General features: G+C 71.9%; 1 protein-coding gene across 1 annotated transcript; it reads left to right on the forward strand.

Annotated features, from left to right (window-relative positions):
* Positions 1 to 327: 327 nt before the first annotated feature.
* On the forward strand, positions 328 to 15,292 carry ASPG (asparaginase; the record flags this gene model as incomplete). Its single annotated transcript, XM_084240343.1, has 16 exons — positions 328 to 409; positions 2,769 to 2,877; positions 3,551 to 3,662; positions 5,363 to 5,488; positions 6,061 to 6,144; positions 6,583 to 6,709; positions 8,115 to 8,227; positions 9,905 to 10,087; positions 10,187 to 10,300; positions 10,594 to 10,710; positions 11,582 to 11,677; positions 11,935 to 12,098; positions 14,149 to 14,235; positions 14,680 to 14,779; positions 15,077 to 15,157; positions 15,281 to 15,292. The coding sequence occupies 16 exons, from the start codon at positions 328 to 330 to the stop codon at positions 15,290 to 15,292; spliced, it is 1,707 nt and encodes a 568-aa protein (XP_084096469.1).
* Between the last annotated feature and the right edge of the window lie 270 nt (positions 15,293 to 15,562).

Here is a 15,562-nt window from a genome sequence, read left to right on the forward strand (position 1 = left end):
CGCGAGTGGCCAGCGGGGCGCGGCGGGCTGGAGGGCCGGGCGGTGCCCTCGGCCTCGGAGTCCTCGGCGCCTCCGCACGTGGCCTTGGGCGGGCCGCGCCCCTCGCGCGCCCGGCCCGGCCTGGCCCGGCCCGGCCCGCCCCGGTTCAGCCGCTCGCCAGGCCCCGCCCAGGTGCGCCCGGCCAGGGCCGGCTCGCGGCCCCGGGGCGGGACCCCCGGCTCCAGCGGCCGCCCCGGCCCGCCCCGCCCCGGCCCGCCCCGCGCCCTCCGCGCCCCGCCGCGCTCGCCAGTCCGGCCCGCGGCGCCCCGGCCCCTGACGCCTGCGGGCATGGCGCGCGCGGCGGGGCCCGAGCGGCGGCTCCTGGCCGTCTACACCGGCGGCACCATCGGCATGCGGAGCGAGCGCGGCGGTGAGGCGGGCGGCGCGGGCCGGCAGCGCCTGGACGACCCCTCCCCCGGGCGGCGGGCGGCGGCGGGCGGCGGGCGGGGGTCGGGCCGGGGCGCCCCGCTGCAGCCGCCCCGGCCCTGGGCCTGGCGCGCTTGGCCTGCGACCCTAGGAGGGGCTTGGGGGCTGGGGGCTGGGGGCTGGGGGCTGGGGGCTCCCGGCCGCGCGTCCTTGCCCTGGCGCGGGCCCCACGGGGGCGGCAGGCCAGGCGGGCGAGCCGCCAGCGAGGGCTGAGCCCTTCGGGGAGGACCCCAGTCTGGGGGGCATCCCTAGAAGCGGGAGAGGACCCTGCACACCGCACCTAGAACTTTCTGGCACCTAGAACTTTCTGGCGTGCCTGGGTGCCTGGGCGCCTGGGCAAGCGGGAAATCGGTCCTGGGCTGTGGGGCGCCCCCTCCCTGGCACCCCACACAGCCTCAGCCCCTTCCTGAGTCCCTCCCTCCTGCCGTCCCCACCCCCAGCCCTCTCCAGGGGGTGGTCCCAGGGCCACAGGGGCGCTGGCGCACTCACCCCTGCCAGCCCCTCTGCAGCTGCGCCAGCCCCTCTGCAGCTGCGCCAGCCCTTGCTCCCCCAGCCCTCCCTCCCCACCACGGCTGGCACCCCCACCCGCGTGCCCTGCACCCTCCCCACACTGCCTCAGGTGCCGGCCCCCCTGCCTGGAGACCCACAGCTCCGCACAGCGCTGTGCCTGTGGGCTTCTCGGCGCGGCCCTGGGCCCGGTGGCTCTGGTGGGGGCAGCGATGACTGGGGAGCCCCGGGGGCAGGGCAGAGTGCAGGGGCGGCCCTGGGACCGGTCTCTCTGGACCTGGCCGTGGTTGGCACCATCCCGTCGGGCGCCACACTTGGCCTTGAGGGTCTGGGCTGTGAAGACGTGGTGGGCTCCACGCCACCTGCCCCACGTCCCCCTGGAGAGAGGCCTCAAAGTCCCATGCCTCGAAGGTGGATGGGGAAAGCTGGGGTGAGGGGGGTCGAGTCTTCCCAGGCCCTTGGATTCTGCTCCGGGTGCTGGGTGTGAGGAGGGGCCCCATGCCCGGAAGCCAAGACCGGGGAGACCCAGGAAGACCGTCCCGTCCTTGCTGGGTGCCCACAGTCTGCTCTGGGGGGGGGCGGGGGCAGCTCTCGGGGGCACTGGGGTTGGGTTGACCATTTAGCACGGGGCAGCCCTGCAGGTGGGGCGTGTGCCCCGAGGGCCTCGGGCCAGGGGGTGTTGAACTCGGGACTCCAGGCCCAGCCTCCGGGATGTCCGGTGGGAACAGGCGTCAATGATTAACCTCGGGCAGCGGCAAAGCCGTTTGGATTGCTGCTGTCGGCAGCGTTTCTCGCCTGCTGTGACCTGACCTGCAGGGCACGGGGCCACCCCCAACGCTGCCCAGGCTCAGACACGGAAGGCAGAGGTCACAATGGCAGCTGACACCCCAGGCCCAGCCCGCTCTCTGCCGGGTCAGTGGGCACGTGTCAGGGGACGTCGTGAATCCTCGGCCAGCTGAGGCCCAGCTGCCCGAGACTCCTCCAGGCGGCCGGGCCTGCCCGTGTCCCCCTGAGCCCGCCTCCTGGCACGCACAGGGGAGAGCAGAGCGCCAGGCCAGGCGTGGGCAGGGGTGGGGAAGACCCGCCCTACCTGCGGAGGAGGTGGCCCGAGAGGGACCGCACGTGTCCACACCGAGGGGGTGAGGGGCTCTGGGTTCCTGAGGGCGCTGCGCCGGGGCTGAGCCAGGGCCCTCGGGGTCCCCTGCGAAGCAATGGAGATCAAGGGAGGGGAGGCCGGGGTGGGGTCCCACCACACTGGTCCCGGCCCACCCCCACCCGTTTCTGCACCCATGCCCACTGTGGCGGGCAGTCGCTGCCCCGGAAGGCGTCCATGTTCACAGCCCGGAGCCTGAGAAAGTGTCCCCTTGCAGGTGACCTTGCACAGCAGAGGCCCCACCGGCCAGACCAAGGGCACCGACCTTGGTCTGAGACCCACTGTCCTGCGCCCTTCCGGGGGTCCTGCTTCTGAATTGAAGGCAGGAGAGATGAGGGGAGGCGGCCAGGCGTGCGCGGCGGGCAGCGGGAGAGGCTGCAAGCGGCCGCTGGGCAGCGGGGAAACAGTTGGACGCGCGTGGAGCCGAGTCCCGGCACCGCCCTCTGAGCCTGCAGCGGGTCGCAGCCCCGGCGCCCAGCCCCAGGATGCCCCACCCGGGGAGAGGAGAGGGCGGGAGAGGGCGGCTGTGCCCCCGTGGCCGGGTCCTGGGCAGCTGCAGCCCGTCTGTCCAGCCTGACAGAGCTCACCTGGCCCCACCCCCCATCCGGCCCTGCCACGAGTGCCAACCCCCTGCCCCCCGCAGTGCTCGTCCCCGGGAGGGGCCTGGCCGCCGTCCTGAGGACACTGCCCATGTTCCATGACAAGGAGCACGCCCAGGCCCGTGGGCTCCCCGAGGACACCCTGGTGCTGCCGTGAGTGTGGCTCCGGAGGCGGGGTGTGGGGCGGGGAGCAGCCAGCTGCTGGGGGGCCGTCCCAAGGTGGGCACCTCCAGGCCTGGGCTGCCCCGGCCAGCCGTGGGTGGCTTGGTTTTTGGTGCTTCCGCAGTGGGTGCAGCCCGGCTCCTCACTTGCATCCCTCCCACGGCCACCGTTTTAGACCTGGCCCTTCAGGGCTTTTGGCCTCCTGCTGCCTTGGGGACTGCAGGCCTGGGGCCTGGCCACACAGGGCTGCGCCCAGCCCGAGAGGCGGGCGGCCCCCAGGCGGCCGTGGCTCCCCACTCTGGGCCAGGTGCCCACTGCCTTTTCACAGCTGGAGGCCGGGCCCCAACCGCCCTCCTGGTCGCTGACCTCCTGGGCCATCCTCCCCCAGGGTCATCTCGGTCAGGGAGGGCTGGGCCTAGCTCACTCCTAGAATTCTGAGTGACCTGCAGGGAAACAGCCCGTCCCGTCCCTCACTGGCCCCTCCTGGATCATTGTCCCTGCCCCTGGGGATGGCAGCTGGAGGGGAAGCCAGGCCGAGGACTCAGGGTGCTGAGGGTATATGGGCAGGTGCGGCCCGGGGGTCCCTGGTGCAGGGGCTCGGCCGCTCCCGAGGGGCACAGGACCGCCCGGGGGACAGAGCGGGATCTGGCCTCCCACCTCCCAGGCCTGCCAGCGGCGACCAGAGGATTGTCTACACCGTGCTGGAGTGCCAGCCGCTCTTCGACTCCAGCGACATGACCATCGCCGAGTGGGTGCAGATTGCCCAGACCATCGAGGTAGCGGGGGTGGGGGGGGAGGCGGCCCGGGGACTCGGGGATGGGGCTGCAGGGAGTGGGCGGGGCTGCAGTGTGGGCAGGGCCGGAGGACCGGAGAGCAGGTGGGGCCAGCAGGGCGCTGCGCCCCACTCGGAGCAAGAGGGCCCTGGGGTCCATGTGGGCTTTGCCTGCCAGACCGTGGGAGCTTCGGGGAATGGTCACTTCAGGAGTGTGCAGAGCCCTTGGGTCACTTCTGCTGCAGAGTTTCGGAAGCCCCTCGCCAGTGCAAGCTGAGGTGTGGGCAGTGTCCACTTTTGGCAAAGGAGCTCAGGGACAGGCGCCCTGGTTGTTCGTGATCTGCTTGACCCAGTTGGCAGCCTGGGCTAGGACCTGCCATGCGTCCCGGAGACTGATGAGCCTGGTTCTGTGTCCTCTGCCCACCTCACCTCACACCCGCCCTGCGGTTGTGGGGCTTCTGGCCCAGAGGAGGACGCAGACTTCCCGTGGGGTTCGGAGCTTACAGTGAGCGCAGCGCGTGGACGCCTCACGCTCTGTGAGCCGGCGCCGGCCTCTGTCAGCTTTTCGCTCTATCCTGTCCACCACCCGCCCTGCACAGCTGACCCTGTGCTGCCTCCGCTGGCTGGGGCCTCCCACACCTCTAGGCCCATTCTCACCCGCCCCCCTCAAGACGCCCTGCTCCCCTGGGCCTTATCATCACGGCCCCCTTCTCTGGCAGCTGCAGGGACAGGCTCACATGTCTGTCCCCTCGTTGTGAGCAGCTGGGACAGTTCACCACCTTGAGTCTGGCCCTTGTGCCCCCACATGGGGCCACTGGCTGCCCCGGGCAGGTCCGTGGTCTCTGACCCCGGGTCCAGGCGGTCTCCTGGTGTGACCAGTGCGCTGTGCCAAGTGCCGGGTCTGCTGTCCTGCCGGCCGGCCCAAGACCTGCTGCGCTGAGCCCCGTGTGGCCGGCAGAGGGCGCCCCTGCCCGCCCTGCAGCTCACCTCTGCAGTTCAGACCCAGCATGGCCTGGTATTGTGTGGGGGAGGGGGGTGTCTGGGGGCCCTCAGAACTCTGCTCCCCACAGCTACAGCCTGAGTCAAACCCGGCAGATGCGGCCTGGTTGCCCTTGGGAGGTGGTGGCCGGAGGGCAGCCCGGTGAAGCCACCCCACTGCTGCCAGGGGGCCGGCGGGTGGGGAGTGTGGGGCCGCGGCAGTGCCTTGGCTTGGCAGGACCTGGTGGGCCCTGCCCCCGTGTGCCCACCTGCCCAGGTCCGGTCTTAGCAGCCTCCCAGCATGGCTTTGCCCACGGCCCCTGCAGCTCCGCTGCCCTGCAGGTGGGGCACCCAGGACCCTACACTGAGCTCTGGGGTAGCCCCACCCCCAGACCAGTGTTCTCGGGTGCCCTGAGTGGGCATCGCCTGGGGAGATGCCGGCCTGAGATGTAGAAGGGGCAACCGTATTCTGGGGGTGTCCAGAGACCCCATTCCTGGTGCCCTGAGGGGTGTCATGGCTCACAGCAGGCAGGGAAGCCGTCGCGGGGCGGGGTGGGCCCCCGCGGGGCTCCCTTTCCTGGCCAGCAGGTGACCAGGCCTCCCACGCCCCTCCTGCTGCTTCTGGCCCCTTTGCCTTCGCTCCCTGGCAGGGGCGGGGCCCGGCCCTGGGTGGGAGGAGGCCCGAGTGGCAGGGCCAGGCCCACCTGAGCGCACCTCCCCCCACAGAGCCACTACGACCAGTACCACGGCTTTGTGGTGATCCACGGCACTGACACCATGGCCTTTGCCGCCTCCGTGCTGTCCTTCGTGCTGGAGAACCTGCGGAAGACTGTCGTCCTCACCGGCGCCCAGGTAGCCCCGCACGTGGGGGAGGGTCCCGAGGCCTCAGGGCGGGTCAGTGTGTTGGGACGGGGAGGGGGGGGGGGAGGGCCCGGGTGCCTGCGCTGTCCTGCAGCTCCCGAGGCAGCCTCTGCTCTGCCCGTGCGCTCAGGGCCTGTCCTGCCCACCTTTCCTCCCACCGCGGCCCCATCAGACCTGTCCTTGGGGGCCGGGGCCTATGCCACCCTCCTCTGTCACCCCACCCAGCACCACCCCAAGCCAAGGCAGGTGGAATGTCCTAGGAAAGAGCTGGGCTTGAGGGGAGGCAGCAGGGGACGCGGGGTCCCACTAGGGCCTGCCTCCAAGCGCTTGGTGGGGGTGCTCAGAGGGCCTGCAGGCCCTGTCCGCCCCACGTGGGCCTGGCCGCCTGCCCTCCCCAGGGTGCCGGCGTCACGTCTGGCCTGGCACTCTGGGGGTGGGGGGGATCGGGCTCCGCCCAGACCCTCTGAGCCCGGGGGCTGAGACCTGCCGGCTGGGAGGGGCCGGGGTCCCACCCTCGCTCCGCCCTCGGCTGGGCCTCAGCACCTCGGCGCCCTCGCCCGCAGGTGCCCATCCACGCGCTGTGGAGCGACGGCCGGGAGAACCTGCTGGGGGCCCTGCTCATGGCCGGCCTGTACGTCATCCCCGAGGTAGCCTCCCGGGCCCAGCGGCGGTGGTGGGGCGTCGAGGCTGGGGCGTGCAGGGGGCGGCCACCGCGGCGCGTGTCCTCTGGGCGGGGCGGGTCTGCATACGCTGTGCCGAGGTGGCCCTCGCGGCCCGCAGATCGTGCGCCGGAGCCGGCGCTCACCCGCCCTCACACGCGGGCCCCCAAGGCCTGTGTCCGGCCCCGCGGCAGCCCTTGGGGGGCTTGCAAGCTGGGGCGCCCAGCAGCCCCTCCTCCCGAGCAGGGCCCAGGGGCTCCCTGAGGAGGGAACAAAGGGCAGCTGGACAGTGGTGCCCTCACTGGCCAGCCCCTGGCCAGCCCTCCCCAGGCCCCACAGGCAGCTGGCAGGACTGGGACCCACTGATGGCCGGGGGGTGGGGGCGGCTGGGCTCCCCAGCACTGAGCTGCCGTCCCCCCGCCGCAGGTCTGCCTGTTCTTCCAGAACCAGCTGTTCCGGGGCAACCGGGTGACCAAGGTGGACTCACGCAGGTTCACCGCCTTCTGCTCGCCCAACCTGCGCCCCCTGGCTGTTGTGGGCGCTGATGTCACAAGTACGCTGAGCTGGGGGACAGCAGGGGGTGCCACTCTGCAGTAGGGTCGTCGCTGGGGCGCCAGGTGTGTGCCCCAAGTTAGGAGGCAGCACATTGGGTGCTGTCCTGGGCTGCAGGGGAGCCCCAGCAGGTCACCCCACTCTGAGCCGGGGCCCCAGAGGAGGAGTGGCTTGGGGTCCCTGGTTGTGGTTTCTGGAGCTTGCAGGGGTCTGCGCCCCTCTATCTGGGGGGACTCACTGGACACTCCCTGCATGGGCGCGTGTGGCCCCGTGTCCAGCCTAGTCCCCGGGCCAGCAGCACGTGTGCCCTGAAGCCGCCCGCCACCTCCCCAGCACCTCCTCCTGCCTCTGCAGCGAGGATGCGGCCCCCGGGTCTCTTTGTCTTGGGACACCCTCTTAGCAGCCATAACTCCTGTGGTGGCAGCACCCCCGCCCTGTGCCTCTTATCTGCCTGCCCAGCTGGGCGCCTGGACCTAAATTAAAGGATGCGTCTCGGCCTGATTGATGCTGGCGTGGGGGCTCCCGCCCCCGTCCCCGGGAACCAGGCCCCACCCGCGCCGGGGAGAGGCGCCGAGTCGGCAGTTCCTCCTGCCGACAGGGGAGGCAGGGGAGATGGTCACACGGGAATGGCTCTGGCCGCGCAGCGGGAGGCTGGGGCTGGCCTCGTGGTCCGCGCCCCAGGGGGCCCCGCAGGCCCCGCTCCTGTCTGGCGCTGAGCCTGACTCTGGGCAGCCTTGGGCCGGCCCTGCCCTGCTCTGGGGCACTGACCCCTGCCTGGACTCATGGTGTCCTTCATATGGGCCTGCACAGTGGTCACTGCCTACTCGAGGCCACTGTGCCGGCCCCGCGCCCTGGTCATGGTGGCGAAAGGGGCTTGGCCGGTGGCACGCGCTGTGGTGTGGGCTTCCCCAGGCTGCTCCTGCGGGGTGAGGGGGCCTGTGGGGTGTGGCCACCCCGGCGGTCCACCCCTCGGCCACCCTCTGTCCAGCCCCCACGCTATGCCCCTGCAGCCTGGGCGGGGGGGGGGCACACGGCAGCCCCTGGGACTTGGGCGCGTCTGTGGGGCTGGCCACTCTCACAGGGGCGGGGCCCAGACGCTCCTTTATCCAGTCATTTTCTCACCCCCGGGGGTGCCGGGTGGTGGGCGCCAGGAGGGTGGCTGAGGTGGCTGTCCCGAGGACCAGCCCCGCTCCTGGGGCCAGGAAGGACACCGGTGCCTGCGGTTGTGCTGGGACATGTCAGCTGTGCTCCCACCTTTGCCCACCGTCCGCTGCCCGTCCTCCTTACCTGGGGGCCGGTGAGGGCCAGTGGGCTGCAATCTGGGCCTGCGAGGCTGGGCAGCTCAGGGCTGGTGGGCAGGGGTGTCAACTGGCCCTGACCGCTCGCGCCGCCCCTCTGGCCCACAGTCAATCAGGAGCTGGTACGGAGGCCGCGCGGGCCGGCTCGCCTGGTGGTGCACAGCGGCATGGAGCAGGACGTGGGGCTGCTGCGCCTCTACCCCGGCATCCCTGCCAGCCTGGTAGGCACCACCCTCCCCCGTCCTCCCCAGGACACCGCCCCCCCACCCCCGGGCACTGCCTCAGGTGCCTGGGGAACTGCGTCTAGTGATGCCCAGCCCCAGTCTCTGGGGCCTGCACCCTCCCGCCAGCCGTGCTTGGCCAGTGGCACGCGCTGTGGTGTGGGCTTCCCCAGGCCGCTCCTGCGGGGTGAGGGGGCCTGTGGGGTGTGGCCACCCCTGTGGTCCACCCCTCGGCCACCCTCTGTCCAGCCCCCACGCTGTGCCCCTGCTGGGCAGAGGGTCTCGGCGCTTCCAGGGCCGGGCGCAGCCTCCAGGCTGCTGGGTGCGGGCAGCGGGCGCATGCCCTTGTGCTGTGAGCAGCACAGCGGCCCCTTCTGTCCAGACAGAGTGGTCTTGCTCTGTGGCCGACACATGGGGAGGTGCCTGGGCAGACACCTGCTGGCCCTGACTCCGAGTGGCCACGTGGACCCCCCTGGGTGCTGGGCCACACCGCTGGTTGTTCTTTGGCTCCCCTGTGCCCCGAGGGCCCCAGGGCGAGCTTGAGGTCCTGGTGGGTGAGTGTGCTGGCTCCGGGGGCGGGCGGGCGGGGCTGTGACTCGGGCTGCAGGGGCAGCCAGGGAGGAGTTGGACACTTCCTGGGCACCTCTTCCAGGCTGGTGCCCAAGTGTACCTTCTGGAGACGGTGGGACTGTGGGTGTGGGGCCTGTGTGCCGTGCACGGCCCTCCAGCCCTCACAGGTCTGAGACCTGCAGGGGCGGGTGCTGAGGCTGGACTTGCCCCCGCGGTGTCCTTGGAGCTGGACGTGGTGGCCAGGCCACTGTGCAAGAGCCCCGCCCAGCCCGTCACCTTGCGGTCTGACTGGCGGTCAGGTCCCAGTGGCCACACGGCCAGAGCAGGCCGCGTTTCCCGTGGGTGGCCGCTGGACCATCTCTGGTGTCTCTCGAGATCTCTAGAGCGTGCTGGGGAGCGGGGGAGCATGAAGAGCCAATGGCCACCTCCACAGCCCCTCACCCCAGCCCAGGCAAGGCCCCGGCACTGGGCTGGGACCCCGGCTTGGTCCCCTGGGTGCCGGGAGCTGGGCCTCCCTGGGTTCCCGGGCCGCTCCCGGGTCATCGGCCTCAGCAGGGCGCTGGGCCCAGGCCCTCCAACCCTGCGGGCTGCCTGGGACTGGCCTGGCCTCCCCCTCGACCTCTGCCTGGAGAAGGAGCGGGGCCAAACTGAGCGACTGCTGTGGGGCGGCTGGAGGCGGCTCAGGGTGGCCCTGGGCCAGAGGCTCAGCCCTTGAGCTCCCCCCATGGCCAGTCTGGGGCCACCCTGGGCCGGGAACGGGTGCCCTGCAGCAGGGCGTCCAAGGGGCCGGTCCCTGGGTGAGGGGCCCCGAGGCCCGTCTTCCCCTGCAGCCTCATCGGGTGGGGCCGGTGTCCCCACAACGTGGTGCACGTGCCAGCTTCGGGGGAGCAGCCCTGTGCTGTTGCTCGGGCGGGGCGCGGGTGCGAGGCCGGGCCGGCTCCCTCGCCTGTGCTTTCTGCCAGCCCTGACCCGCTCTGCGGCCCCGCGCCGCCTCCTCGGCCCCCCAGGGTTCGGGTCATTGGCTCTGCAGCCCCGCGGCCTTCAGGGGTGCCGTGCAGGTGGGGTGTGGGGCAGGGCAGGGAGCAAAGACACCCCCTCCCTCTGCAGGTGCGGGCTTTTCTGCGGCCCCCCCTGAAGGGCGTGGTCCTGGAGACCTTCGGCTCGGGCAACGGGCCCACCAAGCCGGAGCTGCTGCAGGAGCTGCGGGCGGCGGCCGCGCGGGGCCTGCTCATCCTCAACTGCACCCACTGCCTGCAGGGCGCCGTGACCTCGGACTATGCGGCTGGCGCGGTGCGGGCAGGGCTGCGCGGGCTGCACGGCGGGGCAGGGCGGGACGGGGCCGCGGGGCACCCTCCCACACGCCGATTCCCACCGTGACCCTCCCCACAGGCCATGGCCGGGGTGGGCATCGTCTCCGGCTTCGACATGACGTCCGAGGCGGCTCTGGCCAAGCTGTCCTATGTGCTGGGCCGGCCGGGGCTGAGCCCCGAGGGCAGGAAGGAGGTGCGTGGCCGGGGCGCGGGCGCCGGGACCCGGTTCAGGCCCAGGTGCCGTGCAGGTGGTCAGCAAGCTGGACCGGCCTCGGCCTGGACGGGGCAGGGCTGGGGGCTGCCGTGGTGGAGGGAGCTCGCTCGGGGCCTGGGCTCCCCGCCCACTGGCAGCCCCAGTTTCCCTTCATGTTCCCGGGGAGCTTCAGACCCGGCCGTGCCCAGGACCGCCCTCACCCACACCCTGGGGCCGGCCAGGCATGCTCTGGCCGCTGGGCCCAGGCCGACTTCTTTCTGTTCCTTCCGCAGCTGCTGGCCAGGGACCTTCGGGGAGAGGTGACGCTGCCCTTGGCTGAGGGGTGCCAGGCCGCCCGGCGGGGCGGTGTGCTGGGCTGCCAGCTCGCCCAGCTCCTCAGCCTGAGCCAGGTACTGTCCGGCGCAGGCGGGTGGCATGCGCCCTCCGCGGAGGGACTGGGTGATCACTGAGCAGCGCTAGCTGGGGGCGTCCCTGCTGGCCTCAGCACCGGCCTGGGGGGCAGGGCTGCCTGGTGGGGAGCGGCGCGCTCAGGCTGAGGCCTGAGAGGTTCCGTGGTGAGGACCCTGTGCCCGTGACTGTCTGGGCGACCTCGAGCAGGGTGCTCGGCCTGGGGGTGGGGGAGGCCAGGGAGGCACCTCAGGGCCTGGGGTCTGGGCAGGCCTTGGGGTGACCGCCCCCGGGTGGGTGTCAGGCCTGGGAGCGCTACGCCCAGTGGTGCAGGGCTTGGCCACGTGCCTTGGTTTCCCCTCTGCGGAGGCGGGGATGGGCCTGTGTGGAGGGAGAGCTTCAGGGGTGCTTGCGGCCGCGTGCTGGGGCGGCTGTGGTCAGATGAAAGAGGAGGAGGGTGTGGCCTGTTATTAGGGCAGCCAGGCTGGAGCTAATGACTCTCGGGGTGCAGCAGCCTTGTGATCAGGGCTGGCTGTGGGCGCTGTGGCCGGACCGGTGGGCGCGGCACTACCCGGGGGCTTGCGGGGACCCCAGCCTCTGCATCCGGGAGACCCTGGAGGGCCCCACATTTCGGCCAGGATTGGGGACAGCACCCCGTGCCCCCAGTGTGTGCCTTCCGTGATTCTGCGCCTGCACCCCTGCAGCTGTGGGGAGGCTGGGAAACAGCTCCGAGAGCCGCAGCAGGGTCCGGGTGGCAGTCCAGCCCTTTCCAGCCCCGGGGTGACTGAGACCGTGGCTGCCCTGGCGCCCCTGTCCGCCCACGCTCGGGATCCCAGGGAAACCCATGGGTCCAGGGTGCCACCCTTCCCCCAGGAGGCCGGTGTTGCGCGGGACGCCCTGGTGCCCAGCCTGGCCTGTGCCGCTGCCCACGCCGGTGACCTGGAGGCCCTGCAAGCGCTGGCAGAGCTGGTGAGTTCCCCACTGTCCTCGGGGGCCAGCCCAGCCCTGCTGGGCACCGGGGCTGGGGCACTGGCCAGCTGTGGGCAGGACCTTCTCTCGCTGGGCCTCAAGCCCTGCACCCTGGTCTGCCGGGCTCAGCAGCCTGCAGTGGGAGGGGGCACTGTGCCAGGCCCACCCCAGGGTGTATGGCCCTCCTCAGGCCCTCCCCGTGCCCACCTGGCCCTGCCCAGCCACCCTCAGCAGGGGCCTGTCCCTGCCTCGCCTAGGACAGCGACCTGCGCCTGGAGGACTTCAGGGGCCAGACACCGCTGCACATGGCTGCCCGGGGGGGCCATGCCGGGGTGGTCACCATGCTGCTGCAGAGGGGGGCGGACGCCAACGCCCGGGACGAAGACGGCGTCAGCCCGCTGCTGCTGGCCGTGCGGGGCAGGTACTCGGCCCGGGCACTGCGGTGGGCTTGTGGGCAGGGCACCCGTGGGGCCAGCCCAGACAGAGCTGTCTCAGAGTAGCCGCCGCTGCGTGTGGCTTCCCCTAGCAGAGCTGCGAGGGCGCCTGCTTCCCAGAGCGCGCCCCCACCCCTGTCCCCGTGCTCCCAGAGTCCCCCCACCCCTCCCACCCCCATGCTCCCAGAGCCCCTCCCGTGGCCTGGTGCTAGCCATGCCCGTGCAGGGGTGAGAGCCCAGCAGGAACGTGGACTGCGGGCTGGGTGGTCAAGGCGGGCCTTCCTGGAGGAAGTGACCTCCGGTAAGTACGACAAGGCCGGGGTCTCTGGCAGAGGAGCTTTTACGGACGCGCACCCGCATCACGCACCTGGGGCTAGGGCTGGTGCCGGGGCGGGGTGTGAGGGGGCGCCAGATGAGACGCAGGCTCAGCCCTCCGAGCAGTAGGGGCCCCCAAGCTGCTCCCCAGCAAGCCTGGCGTCTGGAGACAGGGCCTGGCCTAGGGAGCCGGGGATGCCCCGCAGCTGGTGTCCTCGGACATGGGGCCGAGAACCCAGAACATGGCTGAGGCTGGGCACCAGAGGCCTCTGCTGGCCCCAGGCGCCCAGGGCCTGGGGGTGGTGTGAGGGCCATGTGGGAGGGAGCCGGGTCTCTGCCCAGGCACTCCCAGGCACAGCCCCTTCCAGAGCTCTGGCTCTGGCGCCCCCCCCCCCCCCCCCCGGCAGGGGTCTGGGTGCTGGCCAGGGTTAGGGTTAGGGTTAGGGTGCTGGCCGGGGAGGCCAGAGCAGGCCAGCATCACTGATCTCTGCTGGGACCCGCCTCTCCTTTCTCCCTGGCACCCCCCTCCTAGGGCCAGGCTCATTGCTTTTGCCCACGGCAGCCACAGGCTTGGCGGGCACAGGCCCCATGCCCCAGTGGCCGGAGCCTTCTGGGCCGGGGCAGCCCGTCTGTCCCCTTCTGTGCCCGCCGCAGCCCGGGGCAGTGTAGATGCTGTTCTCGTGACTTCTGACGTGGGGCTGCTGGGGGCTTGGCATCCAAAGCCCCTGGGCCTCGCCTCCTTGGGAGTTCTCTTGGAGGGGGCGCTCACTCATCCTGTGTAGAGAGACTAAGGGTGTCTGGGTCCGGGTCACCACTGTCCAAGGCAGGTCCTGGCCCCTCCCCTCACCCAGCCCTGGGGAGTGGCCCCTGGTGGGGGATGTTGGGGAGGGGCTTGCACGGTCTTTCCTGGCCGGGGCGGGGGGAGGGGGGGGGGGGGAAATGGGGGCGCGGGGGGGGGGGGGGGCTGCTGGGTGCTCCGGTCCCGGGCTGGGCTGATCTGGCTGAGATTCAGGCTGAGCGCAGCGGGGGCGTGGGTGAGAGGCTTGATGAGCTCCCCCAGCCTGGGCTGGCCCCTCCTCCCTGCCCGGTGTCACAACACCCCCAGCCCGCCCAACCGGTCTCCCAGCCTTGCACCCCTGCCGGCCCACGGTGCCAGGAGTGGAACTATCCCCAGGGCTTCTTGGGGTAAGGGTGGGGAGCAAGACCCGGGGGCCCTCCCCCTTCCCAGGCTGCCCAGAAGTGCGGTGATCCCACAGCAGGGGCCTGACATGCAGTGGGGCCCCACAGCGCTCCTGCTCTAGCCCCCGAGCCTGGCCCAGCTGGGCCCCTGGGGACCCTTCTCTGGGCACTAGCCCGACAGGCTGTGTCTCGTCCCCACCCCTCCCCGCTGGCTGAGTTTCCCCAGCCCTGGTCAGGTGGGTGTGGTGAGGCCAGCTCGGGTGGGACGCTGTCCTCGAGGCCGGGTGGGACTCGGGCCTCTGGGACAGGCGGGGAAGACCCGGCGAGGCCTCACGGTGCGGACGGGGGCTGTGCTCAGCCATGGGCTCACTGAGCCCTGGGGACAGGGCCTGTACCTGCCCTGCACCCCGCCGTGTCCTGAGAAGTTGCCCTGGACAAGCAGGGGTAGGGAACCCTGAGTTCTAGGCAGGTGGGGGCCGGTGCTGTCCCAGGATCGTGAGCAGAGGCCGGGAGCCCATGTTCGGCCGCCCTCTCTTGTGGCAGGCATCGGGGTGTCATCAGCCTGCTGCGGGCAGCAGGGGCCTGCCTGTCCCCTCAGGAGCTGGAGGACGTGGGGACAGAGCTGTGCAGGTAAGGGCTGCTCCCGGGGACCTGGGGCTCCCAGAAGGGAGGTGAGGCCGTTCCCACCAAAGCTGTCCCAGGGCCGGGCGTTGTGGGCCTGCCGGGGTCCAGGCCCCCCGCCCCCGGCCTCCTGTGTCCCCCTCTGTGAACACTAGGAGGCCCCAGACTGTCCTGCTGTTTCTGCAGCCTCCGCCCAGGGAGCGCCCGTTGAGCAACCTGAAACGGGTGTGCGCCCGCGGCGGGCGTGTGCGTGTGCGAGCAGCCACCGGGCTGCGTGTGAGCGGGCGGCCGCTGACTCAGTCACCCACACCAGCCGAAACCAGACTCCAGGCGCCCGCTGCCTGCGGCTCGCACGCCCGTGGCCCTGCTGGCTCAGCTGCTCGGGGCAGCCTGGTGGGCGGGTGGGCAGAGGGAGGGCGCCAGCAGGCCCCGACAGCCCGTCCCCTTCCCCAGGCTGGCGTCCAGGGCGGATGGAGAAGGCCTGAGGGCGTGGTGCCAGGCGGGCGCTGATCCGGGGCTGCTGGGCTACGACGGACGCAGCGCCCTGCACGTTGTGAGTGCCACTGCTGCCCCACTGCCCTCTGCGAGGCCACCTCCTCCAGGAAGGCCTCCCGGGTAGTTCCACAGGCTCCCCCCTTTCCCAGCCCCAGACCTGATTCCAGCTCTACTGGCCAATGCTGCTGGGAACCCAGGCAGGGGCCGGTCCTTCCCCGTCCTCCATGGGCCCGGAGCTGTGGGCAGGTGGAGGGGGCGCTGTGCTGGGACCAAAAGGCGCCTGGCTGGGAGGGTGTCCGGGGTGGGGACCAGGCCGGGGCTCTGGCCCTGCAGCGACCCCCTCGTGCCCCCACAGGCGGAAGCAGCGGGCAACCTGGAGGTGCTGGCCCTCCTGCAGAGCCTGCAGGGCGGTGCCGATGCCCGGGACCCAGGGCCAGTGAGTCCGCCTGGGCTCCCCACAGGGAGGGTCTTGGGGCACTGGCCGTGGGGTGGCATCGGGGCCTGGGGATCAGGCAGGAGGGCTTTCCCAGGCCCTCGGACCCCTGTGCTGTCCTGTCAGGCCGCTGTGTGACGCCCGGCACCACGGAGAACGTGACGACCCCAGCCAGCCGAGAAGCTCCGCCAGCCCTGGGGACCTGAGACGCTGCGGGGCTCCCGCCTACAGGGCCAGTCCTCACCCCAGGACCCACTGGGCTGGGTGCCCCCACCTGCCTTCCAGACAGGGGACCTTCCGGCCCTCGGAAGACTCAAGGCTGCCTGGGGGCCCGTCCTGGCACAGGCTGGGCCCTATAGATGGGGTGCCCGGCTCACCGCCCAGCGCCCCCAGTGCTCGGGACCTCCC

The sequence above is a fragment of the Talpa europaea genome (assembly GCF_964194135.1).
Source record: "Talpa europaea genome assembly, chromosome: 8".
Taxonomy (NCBI): domain Eukaryota; kingdom Metazoa; phylum Chordata; class Mammalia; order Eulipotyphla; family Talpidae; genus Talpa; species Talpa europaea.